The sequence below is a fragment of the Pleurodeles waltl genome, chromosome 2_2 (assembly GCF_031143425.1).
Source record: "Pleurodeles waltl isolate 20211129_DDA chromosome 2_2, aPleWal1.hap1.20221129, whole genome shotgun sequence".
In the NCBI taxonomy this organism is placed as follows: domain Eukaryota; kingdom Metazoa; phylum Chordata; class Amphibia; order Caudata; family Salamandridae; genus Pleurodeles; species Pleurodeles waltl.
Window position 1 is genome coordinate 4292651 of NC_090439.1, and position 26017 is coordinate 4318667.

General features: G+C 44.3%; 1 protein-coding gene across 2 annotated transcripts in view; it reads left to right on the forward strand.

Annotated features, from left to right (window-relative positions):
- The first annotated feature begins 248 nt into the window (after window positions 1-248).
- NEDD9 (neural precursor cell expressed, developmentally down-regulated 9) overlaps window positions 249-26017 on the forward strand; it is a 74439-nt gene continuing 48670 nt past the window's right edge. Inside the window, exons 1-2 of one of the 2 annotated variants that reach the window (XM_069219413.1) lie at window positions 249-498; window positions 22796-23239. In XM_069219413.1, coding sequence (XP_069075514.1) covers window positions 484-498; window positions 22796-23239 — 459 coding nt within the window. In that variant the 5' untranslated portion in view covers window positions 249-483. Of the gene's footprint in view, window positions 499-662; window positions 752-22795; window positions 23240-26017 lie in introns of those variants that run through there. The other variant, XM_069219415.1, reaches the window with a different exon arrangement.

Below are 26017 nucleotides of genomic sequence, written 5' to 3' on the forward strand. Positions count from 1 at the left end.
AAATTAAACCGGGTCACGGGGAGCAGCCGGGTCACAGGAAGCAAAAGCGGGACTTTCAGTAGCCGCTTTTGTACAACTGTTGGGTTTAATCTTGAAAAAAATCCGAGCTAATGTGCCAAAGAATTCGGCCTCTTTTTTGCCTCCATTGTTCCGAGGGGATAAAATCGATGTTGCACTCGGCGCTCGCTCCTCGGTTTGTGTGACAGGGGCAGGGTGGGGGTTGGGCAGCGGGGAGGGGCTCGCCCGGGCCGGCCCCAGTGGCGGGGACTTATGCAAACGAGGCCGGGGAGCCGCGGCCGCGGGGCGGACCCTGAGCTCAGACAGGAGGCGGGCGTGTTGTGTGCAGGGTCCCTTGCTGGACGGGTAGCAGTGCAGACGGCCAGGATTTGGTTGAGACGCTCGGAGGCTGATCGCCGCCCGGACTCCATGTGCAGCAACGGGGTGTAGCTTCTCCTCAGGCAGCCACCTCCACCCGAGCCCTTCATGATGAAGTATAAGGTGAGCAATGGCGCCGCTTCCTGGGAGGTACCTCGTATGCGGCGCTGCCTACGTGGGCCTTCAGTGTAGGACGAGGAAGAGCTCCGGGGGACTGGAACGGCTTCTCAAGAAGAAGCGCCTTGATGCAGTCTGGATTCTTAGGTGGCCTGCGTAGGGTGACGAAGAGCGCTGAATGGTTTGAATCCCCTGGTGTGCCTATCCCTTCTTTCAAGAAGAAGCGCCTTGAGGCGGTTTGAATTCATGGGTTGGCTCGGTAGGTGACGAAGGGCGCTGGATGGTCTGAAACCCAAGTGTGCATATCCCCCCTGTCAAGAAGCGCCTTGAGGCAGTTCGGATCTCAGTGCTACACTGTTCGGACCTACTGGTTTATTCGATACCACGGGGCCGTGATTGACTTTCTTGTGAGAGAAAAGGTGTCTTCTTTGGTGACTAAAAGATCATTGCCCAGTGTTTGTCGTGTTTTTTTGCGTTCCCTGGCAGCGTTCGGTTGCCCTACTGTCTGATTCTCTCAATTCTCCTGCAATGGAATGTGTGCCCGCGAGACAGACACATCTCAGCTAAACACTGCATTCCTATGTAGTGTGTCTTCCTAGTCGCAGCCGCTGCTGCCAGGAAGACTACAGTGACGTGTAGAGTGCAGTTTCGTCTTTTTTTCCTAAAGCTATGTTAACTATTCTTAAATACTCTGCGTGCGTGTTAAAATTGTTTTGAAATGCCCTGCAAGCAATGCTTTCCAAGCCTATTACTGTGTCCTCGTCCTGCACACTGGTATGTCGCTGTAGAACCGTTAAGAGGTACTTGCCACAAGATCCACTTTTTCCATTTCTTATACTCTCCCTGACTGGTGTCCTCTGTTGCTGCTGATTTTGTAACCGTAAATCCGACTGTAATAGCCATTATATAACGTATGTCCAAAAATGAACCTTGAAAAGCCACCACTAACTCCCGGAAATTGGTTAAAAAACGCACGAATGTATTGGGCGTCTAGAATACGTAGTTGGTAACAAGTCTGTACTATTCTAAATTCAGATTCCTTACCGCGGGTGGCTGTGACAGAATAATTCTGGGTGAAGGCAAAGCGATGTATGTGTAGGTTTGTGGAGGCTGCACAGCTGCTCCTTGATGCACCAGTAGGGCGCGGGTGCTCATGGGTTAACCTGCATTTCCGTGTTGTTGAATTACATTCTTCTGAGTCGAAGTGGGTCTTAGAAGCTCGGCTGCTGGAGATGGGGGAGGGTGGGGAACAGTGTACATTAGTGCCCCGTACAGAAGACAGAATAAAAGCCCAGAGGCAGGCCAGTATCTCCCAGTTAATGCTGGAAGTATCGCGGCAGGTTTTATTGTCTGTTCTTGCTACGGAATTGAATTAAATGTTTTTTTGCAGTTGAGTACATCATGTAATCAGATCTAAAAATAAAAATTTTATTTAAGTTTGACGCAGGGCTGCTGCCGATTGGGTGGTCGTCCAGTCTGTGTGAACAATCACGAATGTGGAATGTTTTACCCCTTGCCACCCCACCCTCCCACTAATAATTGATTGCACGTTTCCCCCTTGCCTTCTCTACGCTGGGATGTCCTCATTTTGCATGTTATTAGGGAGGGAGGGAGTGGTGGGTGGTAGTGGGCTGAGAAAGGTCTGTTTCAAAAGATACATGAAGGGCCCGGTCGATTCTTTCCGATCTAGTTTGGTAAATAGTTTAACAGCAGCACTGGTGTTTGGACGCATTATTTCTCAAACTAGTTGACTTTTCTAGGAAAACAGTAAGCGTCGAGGCCCGGCTGTCCACTTTCACATCGTCCTGAAACACAACTTGACACTATTTGATCTTCTGGAAAAGCTGCCGTGACATGTGTGGTCCCTCCTGTCTGCCCGGCCCCTTTTCCGAAGACTGTCTACCATTCATGACCATTTTAGTTTTTGTTCAAGGGCTGTGCACTTTCGGATACATAAAAGAGATGTAGAGCTTTTTTTTGCATAAACCGAAGATCACCAATCCTGGAAGAAAAAAAGTTTATTTCGGAAGTTTTTTTCCAGACGTCTTTTTAATAAATACGCTATTTGTATAGGTAGATGGGTTAAATGTAGAGATAGACCCTTAGCTAAACATATGTATGCATTCAGTTATTTCTTTAATGCAGACTAATGCGTACACTAATCTGTTAAATGGTCTCGGCCACGGGGCACTGTACAAGAACATGCTCTGAGACACCAAGTTCGTAGCTCGGTGTCTGCCCAGAGCTCTGACATCCCCGAGCAGTGCTATACTTGTAAAGCCATCTCCAGTAAGCTCCCTCTCCCATCCCCACGCCATGGAATTCCTCGCTCAGGGTGCCTCGAGCCGCAGGGGGAGTCCTGGGGGAATTTGCAACCTCCACGGTCACTTCCCGCAGCCATGCCTGATTGGAATGTCACTGAGACAAAAAAAGCCAGGGGGACAGTTGGCACTTTCCTTCCCCGAGAGACTGGCATAACTTTTAAAACTGTCGCTACCCGAGTCATGCTAGACGTGTTTCACCCTCTTTGTCTGTTTGCTTCACGTGCCAGGGCCGTTTCCGAGGAGTGCAAAGTACACGTTCTTAATTTTAATATATGTAATCACTTTAGTTCCTGTATACCCAGACTTTGTGCTTCTCACAGCGCCGAACATGGAGCAAAGTCTTTGTGTTACACAACTCAGTCGGGTTCATTCTGTCGACCTTTCAAGGATGAATTGCTAGTCGTGCATTTGAAGCAGTATCTTACAACCGACGCACATACCCCCCGACCAGGTCCCAACTCCGCTCCACTACCTAACTCACGGATTTGGATTGAGTGGATGACTGCAATGAAAACACACTGTCTGCCCTTGGAAGTAGAGTCGTTCCTAACTGTACCAGCAGAGCAGTTCTTTAAACAGTGGCAGGAAGATGAATTCACGCGTTTAGAGGGGGGTTTGGATAGGCTGACCTGGGCGACGCCAATGCTAAGTCTGGAAATAGTGAGTAACATATGGGGCTCGTTTGCCAACCTGCAGAAGCCACGATGTTATCCAACTACAACAGATTCTTAAGCTGCTGCCTGGTGAGCACCCGGTACAGTGTTACCACAGTCAGTGGCCAGGCGCAGCACAGTGTTACTTCAGTGTTAGTGGCCAGCGTTAATACACTGTTACCACAGTGTTAGTGGACAGGGCCAGTGCAGTGTTACTTCAGTGTTAGTGGCCAGGGCCAGTACAGTGTTACCACAGTTAGTGGCCAGGCCCAGTATAGTGTTACCACAGTGCTAGGGGCTTGGCCCAGTACAGTGTTACCACAGTGCTAGGGGCTTGGCCCAGTACAGTGTTACCACAGTGCCAGGGGTTTGGTCCAGTATAGTGTTACCACAGTGCTAGGGGCTTGGCCCAGTATAGTGTTACCACAGTGCTAGGGGCTTGGCCCAGTACAGTGTTACCACAGTGCCAGGGGATTAGTCCAGTACAGTGTTACCACAGTGCTAGGGGCTTGGCCCAGTACAGTGTTACCACAGTGCCAGGGGATTGGTCCAGTATAGTGTTACCACAGTGCTAGGGGCTTGGCCCAGTACAGTGTTACCACAGTGCCAGGGGATTGGTCCAGTACAGTGTTATTGGACAGGTCCAGTGTTGCCACCGTTTGAATTAATTATAATAATAGCCGCATTGGTGTAACGTTGTTACTGTCCTCGTTTCAAGGCGCTGTAGGAAGTGAGCAGCAGCTGTTATCCAACTTACTTGGTACCTATTTGTCAACTTTTGGCACAGTTATATGAACCTGTGGCCTGCATCCACCGCACGTACTGAACACACTGTGCTATGTAGCAGTGCCAAGCTACGAATCTCAGTCATGGGTGTAGAGGTAACCCACATTTAAAGGAAAGCACCAGCCCTCTCCTCGGTACTGGAACAGGTACCTGAAGAGGATACATCTTGCGACTGTGAAGTCGTGCTTCCCGTTCAACGGTCACGCTTGGATTTTTCTCAAATTGCATAAAGTTGGGAATTCGTTTGAGACCCACGAATCTGTTTCTGAGGCATCGTAATCGTCAGCTCTTGAGGTGTAAGTATTAGATGTCCGCCTATTGCAGGCAGGGTGTGTTACATGCCGGAGAGCGCCATGTTTCCCGCGGGGCCTATGATTGGTTACTTATTTTCATGATGCCTTTTTGCTGCTTTCCACACCACGTGCAGCGTCTTTCTGATAGCTGCAGGAATGGGCAAGTGCATGTGTTTTTTTTAGCAGTGGTGCCATTATAGGGTAGGTCACGACAGCCCACACCTCACTCTTCCAGTGTACAAATCTTAAATGTTACATTTTGAAACACGCTTCACACCGTTGTTCGGAGTATTTCTATATTTTACACTTGCATTTTTTGCCTCGTCAATAAAATATATCTATATACTAATAATATATGTTCTTCGTGTTTTGGCAAAAGTGACAATTGAGTGAGGCTCAGGGAGACACATTTCCTTATACATTAGGCAATACTGTACCTTCTAGCCCTATCTGGTGCCACCTGAGTCAGACAGGAAGATGTCTGTAAACAGCAAGAAAGTGTCTGTGGGCTCTTGGGGCATGATACAAGGCACACGAGCCTACCTTGGAGAGGGCATGCTCAGATAGGTGAAATATTTAAGGTGATCTGAGTTGCATTATGTGCACTCCCCCGATGCCACGTTTGGCTCCATGCAGCGCTAGCGCTGTGCCTCTGAGTTAGCGCACAAGTGTCAGTTCACTGAGAGTTTTAGCTGTTTCACTGTACGTTTTATTTACTTTCCTCCGTTGGCACATATAGGTTGTAAATATGGCGGTGCACGTGTACTTTCACAGTTGGCCACAGTTAAAAGGGTCACGAGGCTGTGGCGTAGCGCTGTGCAACATCGTTGACGTGTGAGTGGCGGCTCTGGTTTGCGGGCGCATGTTTTATAACCACACATATAGATTTGACTCGATGGTGAACCCGTAACGTATGTACGCCTCTGGGTGCGCACAGTGGTGGCGGCATCATTGTCAGCATCTTGTGGGCGGTGTTCCTGTGAGTAGAGGTGCTAGTTGGTGGGCGTGTTTTAATAAGAGGATGCTTACTCAGTTTTTGTTAGTGGCTGTGTAGAGTTTTGTGATTCAGGCTTGTTCTCTTTGTTGCCCAACCCTCGTTTTCTCATTACAACTTAAGAAGGTCTGTCTACTTTGTGTGTGTGTGGTGCCTCAAGATGATGCTGGATCTTGGCTGATGCCCAAGGGCGTTTCTAGGCAACGGATGTCAATGAGTGACGGGAGGGGAGTATCCCCGAAGCCCTTGGTTTTTTGAAGGGCACATAGAGTAAAAGGAGTGATTTATTTGGTGGCGGCTAGGAACCGTGAAATTGGTTGAAGGATAAGATGTGGATCAACCGGTTCTTGGTCCTTGCCTAACACTTTTTTGTAAAGAAAGGAAGTGATACGCTGTTTATTTGAAGGAAGGGAACTTTGGGTGTATTGGGTGGGGAGTTTTTGTGTTTTTTAAAGATGTATTCGTCATGTGAATTGAGGACAAACAATGAAAATGGATTGCTGGTGCTTTGAATTTAGGTTTTGCATACATGTGGTTATGCCCTAACAGGACAAGTCAACAAATAACGGAAAACTAGAACACATAGCACACAGTATATAATGGTATGGTAGGTTCTTCAGGATTCAGGGTTGACTTAATTTGAAATGACATTTTCATTTACTGAAGTTAGTGTCTTCCCTTCATGTCTAAGCGGCGTGTATGTTGCTGGGATTAACAGTTAAAGGGTCAGGAGCTGGTTCAGTTGTGTGTATGCTCCATGTTGTCAGTCAGTGGCATGCTTATTTGTGAGTGTGTTCATAGCATGCTTTTCAAGATGTGAAGTTTTGTAGTTGTTGAATAGTGCAGAGTACTCTTTCGCTGTGGTTGTACGAGGGCTGGATCTGGAAGACAATGTGCAGCTTTGGCCTACCCTGAATAGTTGTGAGTCTCAGTGTAGACATTCACATGTTAATGTTTGGTGGCAGGAGTCTGCACATATCAGCGTAATGTTCCGCTTGTCTGGTGATAAAGACCATTGACGGATGATTGACAGGTTCATCCTAGGTGCGGCAAAGGGCCATGGGTTGAGTTGTGCCTTGTTTCCTGGGTCTGAGAAGGATGCCTTTGATATTATTTGGAGAAAATTGTATTTTTCCCGTGTTTGGTCGTTGTTTTGTAGGTGTGGCTTCTGTGCGTTTACTTTTATGAAGGGAGATGTGTATGTCCTGTAATGTGCACTATTCTGTTATGTGTGGTTGTTGTATCAGTGGATCGCCATGCACAGAGTAGAATAATGTACTATGGAGAGTGTTCCACAGGTGAGACCTAGAATACCTGTGCTCCTAGTACGTGGGCCAGAGTCTTTCTACTTAAGCGCCTGACAAGAGTAACTGTAGCAAATATTTTATATATTCATGTTGGTTGAGCCATCATTATGCTATGCATCATGAGAAAACAGTGTTTTTTCTTTTCTCTACCACAGAAGGAAGAAAGACTGAGCAAATAAAGTCGGCCCATGCCTACCGATTATAAGAGCTGTGCCATAACAGTTGTACACAATGGATGCTCAACCTAGCTTTGGCATCTACCTATCTCCCATCCCGAAAAGCGTCCAGACAACCCCGGGGTCATAGAGACCGGCCCTTCATGGGAACAGCAAAGCTGAAAAGGCACCCCCCTATTGTTCTAGGAAGGAGGCAGGGGTGACCTCATGTCCTCTTATATTTCAGCCAATTACTCTGAGGTAAAAGTGAACACAAAACTGGGTTTGTGGTCTGGGGCGGGGGTCTATTTATAGATCTTAAGCGAGCTTGAAAGAAGTCTAAACAAACAGACATAAAAAAAAACACGATTTGTACCGTGTCCGTGCACATTAAAGCCTAGGTTTGATGACGAGGCCTGCAGTCCTGGCAGTGAGTGCCGCCAAGGCAAGGCCTGCCTCTAAACCGACGGTCTGGAGAAAAGCTGCTTCTTACTAGGCAGTGCCAGGGCCGGAGCACGAAATAGGACTAACTGTACCCGGCAGACCAAAATCCTCCGCTTGACGTGCTTACAGCTCACATTCCTGGCTCTATCCTGCGGCAGCCTAGGTGAAAAAACTGCAGTCTCAAGAGTGCGGTAAAGGTTGACCTCAAATCACGTCACAGGCCCAAACTCCAGCCCTGTGGTAAGGACTCACAGGACGGGATTATACCTTAACGTGCCAGAGACAGGGTGTGTTTTTCAGCTAAACAGGCAATTTTGCTCCCCAAGGCCACATCTGTATGAGTCAGGTTCGCTCACCTACCCCAACGCTCCTTCCCCCCCCCCCCCCCGACTAGGCTTTTGACGAAATGCGTCATTAACCGAGATATGTGTAACAATGTAGAGGTAATGCAAGAATTATGACTAGAAAATATATAAAACTTCCGAAGCTGGGTTTCATGAGCTAAGAGTATACCTGGTAGGACCGGCAAAGATCAGGGTGTTTTGTCTCAAAGCTTTTTGACTCGTTTTCCTGAGCCACATGGGGCAGTGCAGACAGTGGGTGACCTGGCACTGTACAGGTGAGTTCACTGCCAGAATGTCACAGGAATGTCATCTCTTCTTCAAGAGAGGAACAGTATGAGCCTCCTTTAGTTGTTTAGCAAAATACAGTGTAACGAAATATGATTCCTTAAAAGACACACTAACAGCAGTTATTGTTATCCAAGGGATATGCAGACATTTCTAGTTATTTGTTGTCAGAGAAGAAATGGAGAAGCTACACAATTCTGATTTATAGCTAATACCTTTCCATTGAACTACATTTACAGTGTGGCAATGCTTAGCATAGCTCCATTCTTTTGTCCCTGTCAAACCCAGGTTTTCTTTCTAGGTTTAGCCTGCAATTGGACAAGTATGAAAGTGCCTGCTGTGAAATAATTTCTACCTCAGACACCTGCAGAGTTCAAAATACATGGTGTTCAGAGGATTGCTGCACGATCTTCTCTGTTAGTTCATTTAGACAAAGCCGTCTGACATTAATGCACCACTCGCTCTGAGAATTGAGTGCCATGGTTTTTGTCTTCTCCAACGTCCCTCTGAAACTGGTAGGCTGATGCTCATAAGCGGTTTCTTACTGCACCTCCCCAAGACACTTTGTAAAACTGGCTCTCTATGCACTTTGTTGGATTCCAGTGCGCAGGCGTACCACAGTACTCTTTAAACACATGCCTAAGGAGACACAAGACAAATGATGGTATAAGGGCCATCAAACATGTCTGGCTGTAACTATGAAAATAATAAACATTGCTGTTGCCTATTTATTGTTCATCTGTCACTGTGGACTAACCTCCAGTTGCTTGGCCATGAAGTCTCCTAGATGAAAAATTATGGAGGCTCCCATTGTTCTAGTGTTTTCCTTAAAGGAATTGGCGCCCTAAACTTAACAAAAAAATATTCAGTGACCTGCAATCTGAGGAAGCACAGGTCTAGGAGCTATGGACTCTTTGTTTATTAAGTAGGATGGACTGTCGTAATCTCCAGAATGCTTTCTTTTGTGTTACACCTAGATAATTGTCAAATGACATGGAGATTTATTAGATGTATTTTTAATAACAAAACATGTACACGTTTCTTTAAAGGTGCAATAGTGCATGACAAATTTGAAAAATACACAAAGGTATGCTGAGCTGGATGGCTCTTGAGTTTTTTTTTTTATAGGAATTGCTAAATGGCCAAAGACAGGAGTTTTGGATGCTGGCACTTTGAGACCCATGTGAACTTGGGTTGGGGGGTTAAAATGAAAGAGTAATCAAGGAGCTTTTCTCGTCAATTCTCAATCAGAGTTGGAAATTGACATGTCCATGGTTCTGAATGGTCTGGATTGTGTATCCACGTGACATTTGGCTCTACCTTTAATAATACAAGCTTATTGCACAAAAGCTATCCTTTGGAGTGTGAGGTCGATAATATGTTCTTCAGTGATACAGTTCAGAGAAAAGCATTTTAGCCGTATTATTTGCGTCCTAATCTTTGCAGCCAGAGTGGTGTAGTTGTTGACTGGCTTCGTGTCATACCGGAGGCTTTTAGCCGTTCCTCATTTTATTCCTAGCCAACAACAATAAGCATGCTGGGATTTGTAGGGTCATAATTATCATGGGAAAAATGAATCCAGCAGCGTTAGTTCAGTTGGCTGGAGGGTCATGGTGTGGTTGTGGTCATCATTTTTAAAAGGGGACATTGGACAGCAGTTCACGCAGCGCTTTGCCAGTGCGCAGTTGGCTAGAGGCAGGGACTGACTGTAAAATTGGAAGGAGGTAGTGACTCAGTGGCAGCAATGTTAGCCAGACAAAGAAAACAAGAACGTGGACTTGTGTGTGTGAAGCATGTAGAAGACAATTACATGTTACATTGCCTAGAGGAACGGTGTTGTCTCAAAGAATTCTGTGTTCAAGGCCTTGTTGGGAGTGCAGAGGCAATGTGTAAACAAAGCAGACCCGGCGCTAACAGGCCATACTCAAAAATGCTTTTTTGGAAAGAAGTATGTTGGCAGAGAAAAGTTACAGTTTGCTTGTGAAGTGAATAAAAGATTCTATCTGTACCTCTCAGTATACAGCCGTTAGCAATTACCCCCCCCCCCCCCACTCCCAACCCCCGAGTGAAATGATGTTCACCAGCCTACAAACGAAAATCCAATTAGACTCCACCGACCTCACCTTCAGCATCTCCAGGTCATTCCGGTTAAAATGGGTTCCCTCCATTGACTTCAAACAGGTCACACTTCAAAAAGGTTTGGGTATATGGGTCGTGGTCACTTGAGATCATAGCCCAGAACTCGCAGATGCCTTCCTTATCCTCACATTGTTAAGAATTGTAAGACGTTTTCCTATTTTCCAGAAGAGTGCCAGAAAATGAGCCCGCAGTTGGAAGAGTATTCGGACGGAAACAACATGGGAAACGTGACTTTAAACCTCAGCATTGTGTTCTCCTTGTTAACTCCCACCTTCAAAAGACAACCAAGCCCTAGTGCATAGTACCAAGTGTTTGGGACATGTTTGCTAGAAATTGCTTTCCCGGCTGGAGGGTGTCGCCTGAAGTCAGAAATTTGCCTAAATCGAAAATAAGATTGGGCTAAGTTAGTAACCATGCTGGCTCCTGCGCCTCTTGGTCACTTGTTGATCCTTCACGTAAATGTAATTGGGAAGAGGATTACATAAGTCTTTGATGGCAAGTGGCTTGGGGTCAAGATGGAGGTGTGATGCACTCTGTGAGGTGCGAAGGCTGGAGCCGGGCAGGTAGAGCATCTGGTCAAAGGCAGAAAGTCCTTGTTGATACGTCTTCCTCTTTGTCCACCTCAAATAGCGTGACAAACTATGACCTTTCCTCGCAAATTATTGAATTATCCACAAGTAACAGGAATGTGAGCTATTACCCTTAAGGGACCTTCAGAGATTGTTGTTGACCAAGCACCTGTCCTTGAATCCTGTAAGCAGACTAATATAAGGTGTGTTTACCTCCAGTACACATTTAACATACAATATGCACGAAAGGTAACGTCTGTGCTCGAGAGCCGGGGGATCCTCATAGGCCTTTTTATTTTAATTTGAGTTCCCTAGATTGAGGTCGGTCCACGGAGGAGGGTGGGTGGGGGAGAATTGGATGAGGACCCTAGTGCCAGATGTATCAAAGGGTTTTACCCATTCTGTGTCTATGGGAAAATGCGTTGGTACATATGGCCCCTAGTTCCTAATCCGAGAAGGCCTTAGAAAGCACTTCACTGCCTCACCCAGGTGCCCACGATTGTGACTTGGTAAATGTGCAGTTTCAGCACTCACTTTATTTTTGTAAATCTGTCAATAGTTTATTAGTATTCTCGCCTTCTCATCCTGACATGCCTCTGGCCGTGCCCCGATTTACAGGGTGACACCACTGTAGTACTCCACGCACTCTCTCAGCAAGGAAAGGGTGTGTATCCATGGACCTGCAAAAACACATCAGACCGTTTTAAGCATGCCTGCACCCGCCCTCCTAAAATGGATGTCCCGAATGTAGTTTATTTGGATCACCCGAAGATGTGCACTTCCTGTTGGGTGCTGCACTTCCTGGTGGGTGCTGCACCGTCTGCAGGGCTCTCCCACCTTGCCCATTGCTCCACTCACACAGATAACGAGACCTTCAGTGTGGCTGAAAAGAGGTCTATCTATTTGGTGTGAACGTGCCAGACAGATAGGAAATAGAGTGCTGTCCCCTGCAGCAGGGGGCATCCCTCTGGCAGATGGGACTGTCACCGAGCACAGTCACTTGAAATAGCTGCGAAGGTGCCCTTGGGATCAGTCGTGCGCCCTGCCCGCCAGGGTTGGGCTAAGATTAAAAAAGGGCCAGGCCGCTATTCAGACGCCTCGATTGATATCCACGGCAGGTGAGACACACCTGGTTGCCACGTCAATTCTAGCGCACACTTGGCTGGCTCAGTGTTTGCCTTGCTTCTCTGATCACAGTTGGCAATAATATCGATAAATCACTTTGCATCTAGCCGAAGTTAGTTGCAAATCATTTTTATATGTAATTTGCAACGTACCCCCTAGAACAGCTCCGCCGAATTTTCTAAAGAGGATTTTTATTGTTTAATTATATATTTTTCAGAATCACTTTTTCGTTGTTTGCTTTTATTTGCGTTGATCCCTCTGTCTGCCAGGAAACTGACAGATCACACAAGACTGTAGCCTGATAAACACCGGGGCGTGGTCTTAGATGTCGCCAAAATGTCATTGCCCACAATTGCTTCCCTCCCTTGGTATGGAGCCAACCTTTTGGCCTGTTTTACTTGGTACTGTTCATTGAGAGCCCTTCACTGTCCGGGCCGTGTCTGAAAAGGGCTGTGGGAGGAGGTGGGGTGAAAAGAATGAGTTAGTGGCATGAATGCAATCTGCACATCAGAGCCCCCTTCAAAATATGTGCCCATTTCAGAGGAAGGAGGTGGGGGCGAGGGGGGGCTGGGGCCTGGCATGCCAGCGCTGGCAGTTCTGACAATCGCCCATAGACAATGAGCGGTCCTGGAGGATGCTAACGTGCCTTGAGAATAAATCTCTGTTCGAAACCACTGACATTTTTCTGGGAAGGATGGGGGGATGGGAGTGTAGGCAATGCATCCTAGGATCCTCATTGTTTCCAAACTCAGAGTTTAAAATAAGGACCAGCTAGGGCCAGGGGCACAGAAGTGGCATTTAAATCGTGTAAGCGATTTCACAACATGAAGTTTCATACCTCGAGAATATACAACTCCTGTTCTTTGGAACATGGGTTAAAACATGAAAATGTTTTTTACAAACATATTAAAATTACGTTTCCCGCGACTGAAGCTGAAAAAAAAGTCGCTGGAATCATTGCTACTCACTTGCTAAGAGGCAGATATATTATATATGTGTGTGTGTATATATAAATATATAATATTCACTGAAAAACCGAAGGTCAAAGAGACGTTAAAGTTAGGAAATAAAATGTAAAAAACCTTCAAAAGTCAATGTTACAGGGATGTTATAGTTAGGTTCAGATTGTACACACACAAAACAGAGAAACTCAGCAGTTTTAGTTATAGTTGTCTCAATTAACTATAGCGCGTGCAGTAACATAACTCGCTCGCCCGCCACGCACAGTTTTTATGTCAATAATTTCCCTCCAAATGCTGCAGTGATATTATCAAAGATGTCATAGAATATGTCATAAGTGATGTAATATGTGGGGCAATTAGCAGTACATGGCAAGGGTGCAAGTTATGGTTACCTTAGGGCATGAGTTTTAGTTACTTGAGGTGGCTTTAGCCATTCCTATTGACTTTCTATGATTTTGTGTGTGTCAAATCTAAACCGAATTATAACGTCCCTGTAACCTTTGTTTTTTTCCAGTTAATTTGTAAGGTTTTTAAAATGTTATTTCCTAATGTCCGTCACTTTTGTTTTTTTTCCAATGAATTTCTCTGTTTCTTTAATGGCGTTTCTTAACTATAATGTCCCTGTAACCTCGGTGGGTGTGTGTGTGGTTGTGTGGGTGTGTTGTGGGTGTAGGACTGGCTGTGTGGGTCTGTGAGTGGATGTGGGAGAGGCTGTATGTATGTGTGAGTAACTATGTGAGTGGTTGTGTGGGTGTGTAAGTGAATATGTGAGTTGGTGTGTGGGTCTGTGAGTGCATGTGTTTTTTGTTTCTTTTTAATTGGGGTCTGGATCCACGGATCCATCTGAATCCATCTGGTGGATTTACGGATGCTCATAAGCTAAAAAAAAATGTATTGGAAATTTCTTGCCCAGGAGGGGTCCCTCACAAACCCCTCATCGATCCCAAAGGGCCAGGGTACCTTATCACTTTGAAATTTGGAGCCAAGTCCTGATGAATAAAATGGTGGGTACAACTTTTCTCTCAGTTTGCGCTCAGCCGATTACGGCATTGCTGTTGGCGCTTGGATCCACAGAGGATCTGCGGCGGATCAGCATCTCTAGATATACATAAATCTTTTTTCTTTAATAACTCCAAAACTACTAAACAGATTTACATCAAATTAGGAAAAGAGATCTTTCAGGACCATTCTGCCACATTTGGTGTCATTCCATCCCAGCAGTTCAGGCTTTAGTCGTTTCTAAAATTGCTATGGGAAAGTGCATGGGGAAAACACATTTTAGGACCCACCCATTTATCTCAGCCCCCGCTTGACGAATCACCCCAAAACTTTCCAGACAGCAGCTGAAGTGAGTGGCAAACTAGTTTTGAATATTTTGTGATAAACAGAGCCAAAGTTATTAGCAAACCAAAAAATACTTTTCCCATGGACACTACATCCTAACTATACCTAATAGGATTCATAGTGCTTTTGTTTTGCCATTGATGATCAGAGACTGTCCAGTTATAATATGAATCTGTGTTACCTGCAGGGAGACTCCTTGCTCCGCTGCCACAGAAAGTGCTCCTCTCAGCAGTGTTGCCAAGAGTATGTCTCAGTCCTCTCTTTAGGGTGCGACAGAATGTTTTGAATGCAAATGTTCATGTGGTCCGTGAATACCTGCAGCCACCAAATGAATCCCCCCACCCCTGTTGAAAACCTTCCTCCAAGAATAGAATGATGGTTGCTTAACTACACTGATTAACTTTTGCATAATGATAACATTTCCAGGATTGTTGTGCAAAATCTGTGTCCTTTCATCCATAAAGTGGCCATACTTGGCTTCTGCCAATACTAAGCAGTTGATGCACATAAGCCAATTACTATACAATTCATTTAAGTCACACATTCATCTTTATGTTGAAGAGAAAGAAGGGGAGTCACACTGTCAACACAAGGGAGTTTAGTGAATTGGACATATTAAATTTTTTGCCCACAATCAAGCCAATCTGCTTTTGGGTGAATAAGCATAACGGCTCCATATGTCTTTGACATTTGTGCTAGCACAGCTGTCAGCATAAAAACTATATTAAGAAATTCAAAAACGAAGCTAAAAAAATAATCTGTGAGCACCTCCGGTCGTCTTATAATGGTGAGTCTGTCAATGAACTCCTCAGACTTCGGTTTTATTGCATGTACGCTTATGCAGCTGAAGCTGGGCTGACAATGTCTCATTGCAATTATCCCATGCCAACTGGAGCCTCTTGGTCATGTGCAGAGCTACAGAATTGTGGGCACTGATTGCCACATTTCCAGTCCATCTACCATGTTCTTTAAGGTTATGTGATGAGCTGTGGGTATAGGTATCACTTGATGCTCCTCAGCAGCTGGGCCCATTGGTGGTGGCAGAGGTATTAGCCAAAAGGATAACACAAGATACCTTCGGCTGGACGAAACTGCTGCCCTGCCACATTTTTGGCTCAAGAATACCTCATTGTATTTCAGCACTGACTCATTGCAGGAGCAACGATGCACTTCTTTGCTTGCATTTTCAGTTTACCCAAATGAGAAAATAAATTAACCATTATGGTTACAGCCCAGTCAAACACTTGCTAAGTAATTTTTTTAACCACATGGAACTTTCTCCTTCCTCGGAAGGCCTTTAGGCATGTACAAACTCTCTTCAAAATTTCCGTGAGTAATTTAAGCTTGATTTGTCTATTGGTACAGGTCACTCTTTTCACTTATCAAGAGTGAGTATGTGTGTCAGTACCAACCCTCCCCAATTCGGTCCTACTCATCGTTCACTGATACTGGAGTATGATAGCTGACCCGCTATAAAACGGACAGCCATATTTAAGGACACTGAAGGGACTAAATGTAAGTCCGTGATTGAATACATTAAACAAATGAAGTATTTCCCGCCTACGTTTTTGGCGCTCTGAAACAAGCGCTCCGTCATTGGTTCCTGCAAGAAACAGCGGCATTGAAAGTGACTGAATTCACAGCAACTGATCAGCAACATTGCAGTGCGTTTGCAACATGTAAGAAAAAAACCAACAGCAACATGACCCCGTTAGTAATATACTTTGAGTGTAGAAGAGGAGAAACATCTCGTCCCCAAAAAACACAGTAAACACTCCCGTCCTCAATTTGATGAAAACCTGACATGCCACCACCTTAATGTGCCTCAAGTCAAGCCTATTTTCCACAGTCGACCCGCAGGGCTGGGTTTGTAATTAAGTGCTTAGTGGATGGAGACTTGATGTTTGTTGCTAAAGGCTATCCAAAGAAAAACATGATGGGCAAGTGCTGGCAGGTTCTGAGTAAAGGAAAAGGGCGGCAGGGCTGCAGTAATTTCCAAACAAGCATGGGCAGCGCCAAAAGGTCTGACGTTGGCTGCCATCCTTTTAGCTTTGTCTTTTTTTTTTTTTTGGTAGAACGTTATTGTTGGGGAGCTGCCATGCCCTTGCCAATATGTGTTCTTGTGTAAGAGCAGAATACTGTCTCCGTGAAAATAGCCAATAGGTACAGTGGCAGACCCCTCTCCCTATTCTGTAGCAGGCAGAAGAGAAGTGTGATAAAACAGACCAATGCAGAAAGGGGACTGCCTGAAAGCCTCTATAACTACGGTTATATGCATATTTATATGTTTTAGTAAAAGACTCATGCCAAACATAAGATTGCGCTTTTAGCAGGGCTGTTATACATTAACATGAACAATTACGTAATCACTCGATGGGCCTGCTGTTCTTTAATGGGACGTTACTAGTCTCAGCAGGAAGCACTAACTCCGGGTACACCTTCTTCCTAGTTCAAACACTTGAGGGCAGAAAGAAAGAGCTGATTTTTAGGAGACCAAAGGGTTTTCTGGGGCTGTAAGGCAACTCTTTGCGTGAAAGATGTGGTCGCAGGTGTTTTCAAATATAGTCTTGCCTTCTGGGCATTCATTCTTCAGGCATGTAATTAAGAACTGAGGCTTTGCCTACTGTCTTTATGATTAATAGCCATTCCTCTCTCCTCCCGCTTAAAAAAAACATGCTTTAGTTCCGGCCTTGTAGTGTTAAAGGTGGAGGCCGAAGCTTATTTCTATGTGCTGCCTCACCTCCTTGTACATTGAAAAGATATCCCATCACACAGACTTTATGGATGTTAGCTGTTACAATTATAATGGGGTTACTAGAAGTTTGGAAGGATGTGTTTGCAGGATATAGGGTCTACTTTCACGAAGGAAACGTTTACGTCTTCCTAGTATATTCCTGTATCATTCATTTAGGAGCGGTTATAACCCTTTCTTTCCATGTCACCCTTCCACCCTCTATAATATTTACTTCTTCTCGGATTTAGCTTGACTTTATCTGCTATGTCACCTGTGCTATATGTGCTGCAGTCTCTGAATAGCTGCTATGAACATTTATAACTTCATAGAATAATGCACTCCCAACTCTTTTTGGTTGGGATGAAAAATATACAGAGGCAATCCATAACTTTATGAGAAGGGAGATCACAAGCTTTGTAAGACATACACAAAATTCTCGATTGTTAATCGTAAATCTGTAAATTTCAGCCTGCCTTCCATTTTGTTCCACAAAACATAATTTCATTTTCTAGTGTCGGTATTCTCTGGATCACCCACATTTCCTCCACTCACTCAAGTAAATTGCTGCATTTTTTGTTTTGGTGTAGCTATTTGTGTTTGGTATGAGATGATTATTCGGAAATGTACAATGAGATGGGTAATCTACATTAAATAGCATGTCTTCGTGTGTATGTTACAGTTTTCTGGTGTGCGAAAGAGTACATCAGGTATCCTGCACACCCATTTGTTTCTATGAAATCTCTTTGTGGTTGACAAATCGAAGGGTAATGTGAATATAGAGGTTCTTCAGGTATGATTGTGTCTGCTTGCACACTGCTTGTCTGCAAGGCTTCCACTTTTTGTGTAGGTTAGACAACAGTGCCACAGATGGATAAAAGGTGATGCTGTCCAGGATTACAAAGACCTTCCTTCTTCACAAATCTTTTCTAAGGAAAAGGTGCGACTTGCACCTGATTTGGATGCAACTGGCTTGTGAACTTCCAATGTAAAGTACACTTCTGCATGTGGGCAAATGAGTCCCTGACAACGTCCATAATATTTTTCAATTCTAGAGGCCGGGATTCAGGTCTCCAAGTTCCAACGTCAGCAGCGTGGCCCGGGATCTTTAGGTTAAAAAATTGGACTGTACATGGCCTTTATCTTGTCCAGTGATGACTGCCTTTCGACATCGCTGTTCATAAAATCGAAATAACCTGTCATAGATTGACAGATATACACCACTCTGCCCAGTCCGAAAAAAAGAGTTGCGATTCTGCATGTGTGGACTTTAGTACTTTCTAACATTGGTAAAGGGGTGGGGGCCTATTTCCTGCTCCAAGCTGCTAGTTAAACATTAGAGAACGTCATTGTTTAGGCCTTTTGAAGTGTATGACTCGCTCATAGGGACGAAAGGTTACACCCTACTGTGCTCGGAAACAAGCGTCGTTTCCTTAGCCCGACCGCCGTTGTAAACTCGCGTGTAGGCGGCGAGGCCCGGCCACACAGAGTCCACACTGAGTACGTGTGTGATCGCAGGCCTCTGCTCTCTCAGGGCGCGCGGGGGACGCTGCTGGGGCTCAGCGCGAACTCCGCCAGTCGCGCGGCAAACTCTGCCAATGGGCGGTGCGGCTCGCGCCTGAGGTGCCCGGCTTGGCTCGTGACGCAAACCCGTCACCTGCGTCACTGCCCCTGTTTATCCCACAGACGGCTGAGCCTCAGCTCCCGTCAGACGCGGGCAGTGACGCCAGCAGCAGCCGCCAGCCAAGGAAAACAGGTCACTGGAAGCTGCTTCTCCCTGCTCCCGGACCTAGGCGGGCTTCGTGGCCTTTTAATAATGTTGGATAATATATTGTCTACAATCCTGGCTGCGTGACTAATCTGAATGCGTGCCGTTTGCCCCGTTGCACACCAGTACCTGGGTATAAACCGTAATCAGCTGGAGAACAAACGTCCTTAAAAGAATTAAACAGTCTGTCCTGTGGCATCTTTCTTACTCATGCATTCCAATGTGCTTTGCAAACGGAAAGAACAGGGGGGTGTATATCATTCTTAAGACCTTGAGCTCACGATTGAAAGAGGTTCCAGAAGGTTCGAGCAGTGTTTAGGCTGTCACAGATTAAAGCTGGGACGATAAACTTTTCCAAATATAACTCCATTATATATGTTCACCTTCTCTTCAGCCTTCCTGCTGGACGGGCATAAGTCAGAAGCACAGTCTGTTCTTTTCACTATTCTTCAGGAAAGAGTGCATAGGAGTGCAGTATTTGAGGGTTCGGAAGAAAACGTTATTCTTGCAGAGATGTTAGACGCTATTGTAAAGTCAATGAGGTCATTAGGGCGGCCAAGAATTGCAAAAGTGTTTCTCCGTGTGAAAGGCAGACCCCAGCGGCTATACTTAATGGGTTGCGAATATTTAAGTAAAACAATCCTGTTTTCGAGACCCCTATTAAGGCATCACTCTCTTTTTTAAATTAAAAAAAATCAGTTTCATGACATGATCTCTCAATCAAGTAAAATATATCAATTATTTTGAAAGGAAAGTTGAAGTTGAACTAGAATTCCGTAATTTACAACTTTGACATAATAGGAGCCACGAGGTCTGTTGCTTTGTCCCACATTTTGCAAGCCAGTCCACAACTATCAGCGTGTCTTGTGTTGTGCCAGAAAAGTGACACAATTTGCATATTTCTGATGAAGCAGGACCCCGCGCAGCAGGGCCCAGACATTCTTCATCTGTCAATCAAAAGTAGATGGCCCATCGAGAGGATGCTTGGGACATTCTAGTCCTTATCGGTATTCACAGCCGGTGTTTGTTTCAAAAGTGCCATCACATAACAGAGAGCAAATGCCCATTACTTGAACGCACATGCTTCTTTGGGCAGGTGTGCACCAAGATGGTGTGGTTATATTTTACATGACCATTTTCAGAAATATCGTTTGAAATAAATATTGTGTCCCAAGTAACGTTTGTAGATGTTCTTCTCTTGTTTGTAGATGTTCTCTTGTTAACTCCCGTAGGGTGATCATTAAGCTGACTCTAGCTAGGACATGATATTTATGTCAGACGAAATTCTGACAGTGAAATTCTGGTTCCATAGTACCTGTGGTTCTAGACACTAACTCTTGGGCGCATTCTTAGTTATGTACTCTATTTACGTAGGAATATAGCTGTTGTGCAATTGGGACCTGAACACCATACTTGTATGCCATTTCATGAGGCTGCTTTCTGGAGCAGCCAAGGATACCAGCTGCTGTGGTATAAATCGAGGGCAGAGGCCTGGATATTTATACCCAGAGGCAGCGCTTGTGGCAGACCCAGAAACACATTAACATGCATACATCCAGGTGGTTAGAAGGTCACTGGGGACTGAGATAATAGGACGCGTACGAATTGCTTTCACATGAGAAGTTTTATCTACTCTTGGGCCAGCCCAGTTTGGCGCTTTGTTCTTTTCCCGCAGACTGTTGTAAGGAAGAGATCTCTTTCAAGAGGCTGCCTGCTATCATTTTCTTTGTAGATGTTTGTTTACTGACCTGCCCTAGAGTCTCTGATTATACTGCGGCCCCATACGGTATCAGTAATGACGAATTAAAGCCTTCGGGAGAGATGATTGCCCCCAGAATAGGACAGAAAGGCGCTCAGAATTGCTATCAGCTGCCGAGCAGACCCCTCTATTTTTGTTTCTTTTATAATTTTCTACAACTTACATATTGTGCCTGTGCCAGTAGCTGTTAAAGCGGCTTACAGAGAACAGTTAAAGAGAAATATAGTTCCATTTAAACAGGAGGGGAGGATAAGAGAAGCATAAACGGACAAGGACCGCATAATAGGGAAGAAGGGTCAGTGTAAACCCCCCACGTCATTCCACCTCACCCCCCCCCCACCCGAATAGTTTAGCAGTTGTCTGAAGACGTGTGTTTCGATTTATCTTCTGAAGGCGGTAAGGGTAGTGTTTTAGTTCAGGCGACGAGACTTGCTCAAAGTGGCTTACCTTGAGAGAGATTGTTTTTGGGGAGAGGAAGGTCTAAGTTTTGGAACTTCCAGTTACTGTGAGTTACTGCCTCTAAGTCCTCTTGACCCTCCAGGGATGTTGAGTGTGTCTGCAGTGTTTGGCGGGCTGCTGCTGTGTAGAGCTTGGTGAACTAGAGAGCAGGTTTTAAATGTATCTTACTCATACATCTGAGAATTAATTAATTATCCGTGTTGAATTGTGTCGCAGAAGGTTTGAGTTGGTCTCCTTGACTTACCAAACGGTAAAACCCAGTCAGGATTTCATACTCGGATGTATGAAAATAAGCTCAGCTGAAATTGAATACTTATGAATGTTCTTCATAGGTATTCGTTTTAGACAACTTGAAAATCTGGGTGAATTGTACTGCTCAGGTCGGACTTGACTGGTGTACAATTTAGCCATACTTAAGTAAAATGCAAAACATTCCATCAAAGGGACTCAACTGTGAAATACTTCATGTATATGCCAATATGCCCTTGTAACGAAGAAACTATTGAATGAGGTAGCAACAGTTTTTTTTACACAATTGGGCATGGTTATGCCATGCCATAATAATTGCAAGGTACATTTTGAACCATAAAAACGAATGCCCAGTTGAGGGAATTGTTATGTTTAGTATTAATGTATGAATTAAGCAGTTTTGGCTTGAGCCTGTGTGCTAGGGGAGAAAAACACACACACACACACACTTGGATGAATCCTCATTGGGGATACACACAGTATTTTTCTGTGTTTCACTGTTTATCTATCACCTTTCTGTTTCCATACCAACATAGATTACATTTTGTTGCCTTTCAATTATCCTGGAAGTGGAAAAGGCACCACGGTCCAGATCACTAACACCTCTCTTGACCTGATAGGTATGTTTTGGTATTTCTAAAGCATGAACATAGCTAGCAATGGAGAGCGATGTACAGGAGTAAAACCCAGAGGGATAGGCGGGTGCCGGGGAGGGGACAGAGGGTGAAGAAGAGCTAGTGAAAGGAGTGAAGTCAGCATATCTATGTGCATGGCCCCAGTTAATGGAAAGTAACCTCCTTTTGCCACCCTACCCCCCCCCCCACAACTGTATGCCGAATTCTTCTTTCTAATTATAGGTCTACACTGTAATGTACCTGTCCCCTTGCTGTATAGTGATAAGTATAGATGTTTTGTTGTTTACTTGCAATTAAATATATGAGCTCTTTAATTCATATAGCATTGTAATTGAACCCGGTCAAATACATTTCTTAAGTTTATGTTCTGACTTGTGCATGGTTTTACAACTGTACATATTGTTTGCATGGAGAAGTACTATCACACCTACATGTTATTCAAAGTTCTAGCTGAGTAAAAAAACCTTTATTGTACAATCAAAATAATTGTTCCGTCTACAACATATGTTAATATTGTTGTAATAATCTGTTATATGCTAATAGTATAAGAATAGGTCATTCTGTGATAACTCTAATAAAGAGATTTAAAAAAAGAGAACTCGGCATATCCGAGGTAGTTTCTTTAAGAGGTGAGCATTCTTTCTTCATGAATTGTAGGAAGGCTGGTGCTGTTCTGATGTCGAAGGGATTGTTGTTCCAGATCTGGGGGCGTCGACAGAGAAGGCTTAGCTTTCCTTTCCTGGAGTGCTTAGTTTCTAATCCGGCAATGTCGAACTTCATTGTTTGGCGATGTTGGAGCTCCTCGTCTGATAGAAAACAATTGCTTGCTTCATCTACCAAACTGCCACTGACTCAGCAAGTCAAAGTTTGTCCCAAATGAATACTAGAGCAGTGAAATAAAATGACACCACATATAAAATCAAAATGTAAACAAGAATGTCAGTTTATCTCTAACTCTCATCTTTATTCCTTGTTTAGAATCTCATGGCCAGGGCCCTCTACGATAATGTACCAGAGAGTGCAGAGGAACTGGCCTTCCGGAAAGGAGACATTTTAACTGTGATTGAACAAAATACTGAAGGCTTAGAAGGATGGTGGCTCTGCTCCTTGCACGGTCGGCAAGGCATTGCTCCTGGCAACCGTTTGAAACTTCTGATTGGACCAGTGGATACATCGCCGAGCCACGAGGTGTCCAATGCAAGCTCAACGCCTACTGCGTTCCAGCAGCAGCAGGTCTACCAAGTGCCAAGCTCCCATCCTTCTTACCTTGATGGAGTTTACCAGGTTCCACTTGCCCAGCAGAACCATGGAATTTACCAGGTACCCAGAGGTCTGGTTCTACAGGGACAAGATACACTTCAGGGGCCAACCGTGGTGCCATCAAGTGCACGTGTTTTGGATGGCTCTCTCCTAAAATGCAAGGTGAGTGCTCAGCCTGAAGATTTTCTTAGTTTTTTCTATTTTTTGAATGGTGCTTTTTTTCATGGATTGTATCAAACCTATGAAAATAAAAGGATTGCGCAGAACTTAAGAAGCACCTTGAAAATGATTTGTACTGGGGTAAAGAGTTTCCTATTTTTATTTATAGTAAGGGTCGAAATTACGGAAAGCCTAAAGGATGTTAGTACAGAACTATATTTTAAATTCTTAATTCATTTTGCTGAATTTTAACGAGTCTCTGGAGAAGCTGACCTTGACTAGAATTTGTAATTGGCATCACGGCTTTCATTTTCTTAATTGGGAAATCTCTTGAGAGAACTTGCACCATTCTCGTCTGCCTTCCCTGGGATAGTTTGTTTCAGTTTTTGGTTCTGGGGAGAGGGCTAACAAAGTCCAAATTAAAAGCTAACACTGGATAGTGAGCTTCCATATTTGCCATTTAGAGGACCTCATGGATCCAGAGTGACATCTTTACAGGTAAGGTGGGGTGCCTGAATCAGTAATGAACCAAGTATACGCTGGATCAGATTAACTATAGAGAAGAGAAGCTTTCCCCAGTCAAGCTGTGCTAGGTTTTATTGATAAAACATCCATGTTACTGAAGCAAACACAATCGCAAACCATATCTTCAAATATTTGACTAGGATGTCCAATTCAGAGATGATGAGTTCACTGTGATTGCGGACAGACAAGATAATACTATTGGAAAGTGGTACATTTTCCAAATAATGGAAATATATTCCTCAAGCCTTTAAGCATTCATCTAAGAAACATAATATTCACATGCAGTGTTTTCATGCAAATCTTAACATTTTTGTTATAGGAATATTGACATTTACAGAGATCCCTGGATTATATACATCTTCCTAAAGAACCAGCTCTATTTTGTTCCTGTGGATTCCAAACAGCCCACCCTCTAAGATATAGCTGATTTGATGTGGCAAGCAAACTCAGACTTCAAAATGAAGACATCAAGTCGATGTATGGCTACTTGTAGAAATGGCAGAGTGTTAATGAGTTGTTCTCAAATACCAGGAGCCTATTTAATAGTCCAGCTATTTGCACCATGAAATGCATTTTTCATGTATGGTTTAACCAGTTTTGCGTACAACTTTATTGGACAGCTCACATTCTCTATCTTGAAATGTGATTTAATAGATGGCCTGGTTTGTACATGTTTAAAAGAAAGCCCTCATCCTTACATTTAAACTGATGTCTATTACTTCTTCCATTCATTTAGTGGCTTTGCCTTTCACCTTTTCTAATTAACTGCTGTACTCTTTAGGAATGGTCTGCAATTTTGCTGTAGCTGTCTCACCAGACTGCTGTAAAAAAATCTTACATAATATTAATCTATAGAGGAGCTTTTAGTCAGCAGGTTTCATCAGGTGGTCCATTAAATTGCCATTCACGCTTTGTTTCCTCCCACCACAATACACGTCATGGGGAAGGGGCTCAACCCACTTTACTCCCACCTCCCCCGTTCACTCTGAGTGACTGCACAAAGTGTGTGCACATTGTTCAAATCCAATTACAACCAGCCCATTTTAATTCGATGACAAATGTTTTAAAAGTGTGGCTTTTTAATAATGTTTTTATGTTACCTTTTAACAAGGGCTACTTCCCTTGCCTCCATCTCAGGTGCCCAGTTACTTACTATCTTCTTTTTAAAATTGTTTTTTAAAGTGCTTACGTGACATTGCATTGTTGTAGCTGCCTGAGTTTGAGTGCTTGGCCAGTTGATGATTACTTCTTATTGCTGTCACAAAAAAATAATAGAAAAAGGCACGGCAAAATTCATGTTTTTTCATTTGGTTGGGGACTCGTGCAGGAGAGGGGTGTAAATACTAATTAAAATAAAAAGAATAAAAACAAAAACACTTACCTCCTCCGTCGCCTACCACTCCTCTGTCCCTCATTGCTCATGCTGTAGGCACAGGCTCCCAGCCGGCCCTGTGGCCAATTCTGGGAGCGCCCAGCCACGACGGTCCCAGGCAGACTGAGAGTCTGTGCAGGCTCTCTCCAGCCCGGCAACTGTGTTGCTGGGCTTGAGAGAGTCTACTGCGCATGTGTGTTTGGCCGGCTCCAGACCAAACATGGCCAAACATACATGCGCAGTGAGGGGGAGTGCAGAGCACTACACATGGCTTTGTAGAGTGGTAGAACACCTCCTTGGGGGATTTATTTCCCTGATCCTTTAAATGCAGTATAAAGAGCTCTGACCATAACATGCTTTCACGTTCATCTTGTTACCTATGTGAGCTACCACATGTTCTTCCTGCTGTGAAGTAGCACACAGTGTAATGTTGTAACCCCAGTATATTATCAGGCTGAGAACCATTCCAGACTCTGCTCCTCTGCCCACGTTTCAAGGAATACTGTTATTTCAGTATGTCCTGGTGTGTACACACTAAACTGCTCTGAGCTGCTTCCTCAACAAGAGTTAAAATTGTGCCTCCCCACATTAGCAAGCGAATGTTAATGCATTTGACCCAATTCTTAATATTGTAGAGCTCAACCTCGAGTCTCCTGGCTCAGAGGCTGTGCCAGGTCTCCCACCCGTAGATCCGTTTTGATTACTTTTGAAATATATTTGTTCTGTAACTTAGTTCACCTCAATTTAAAATATCTTATTTCTTTCCTAGATTATTTTTTTTTGTTTAACTTGGCTAGTCAAGTAAACAGGTTTGTTTTTGTTTTAAGACCTATTATTTATGAACCGATGCTCATTGATGTTAATTAGCCTTTGCTTGCTCAGCT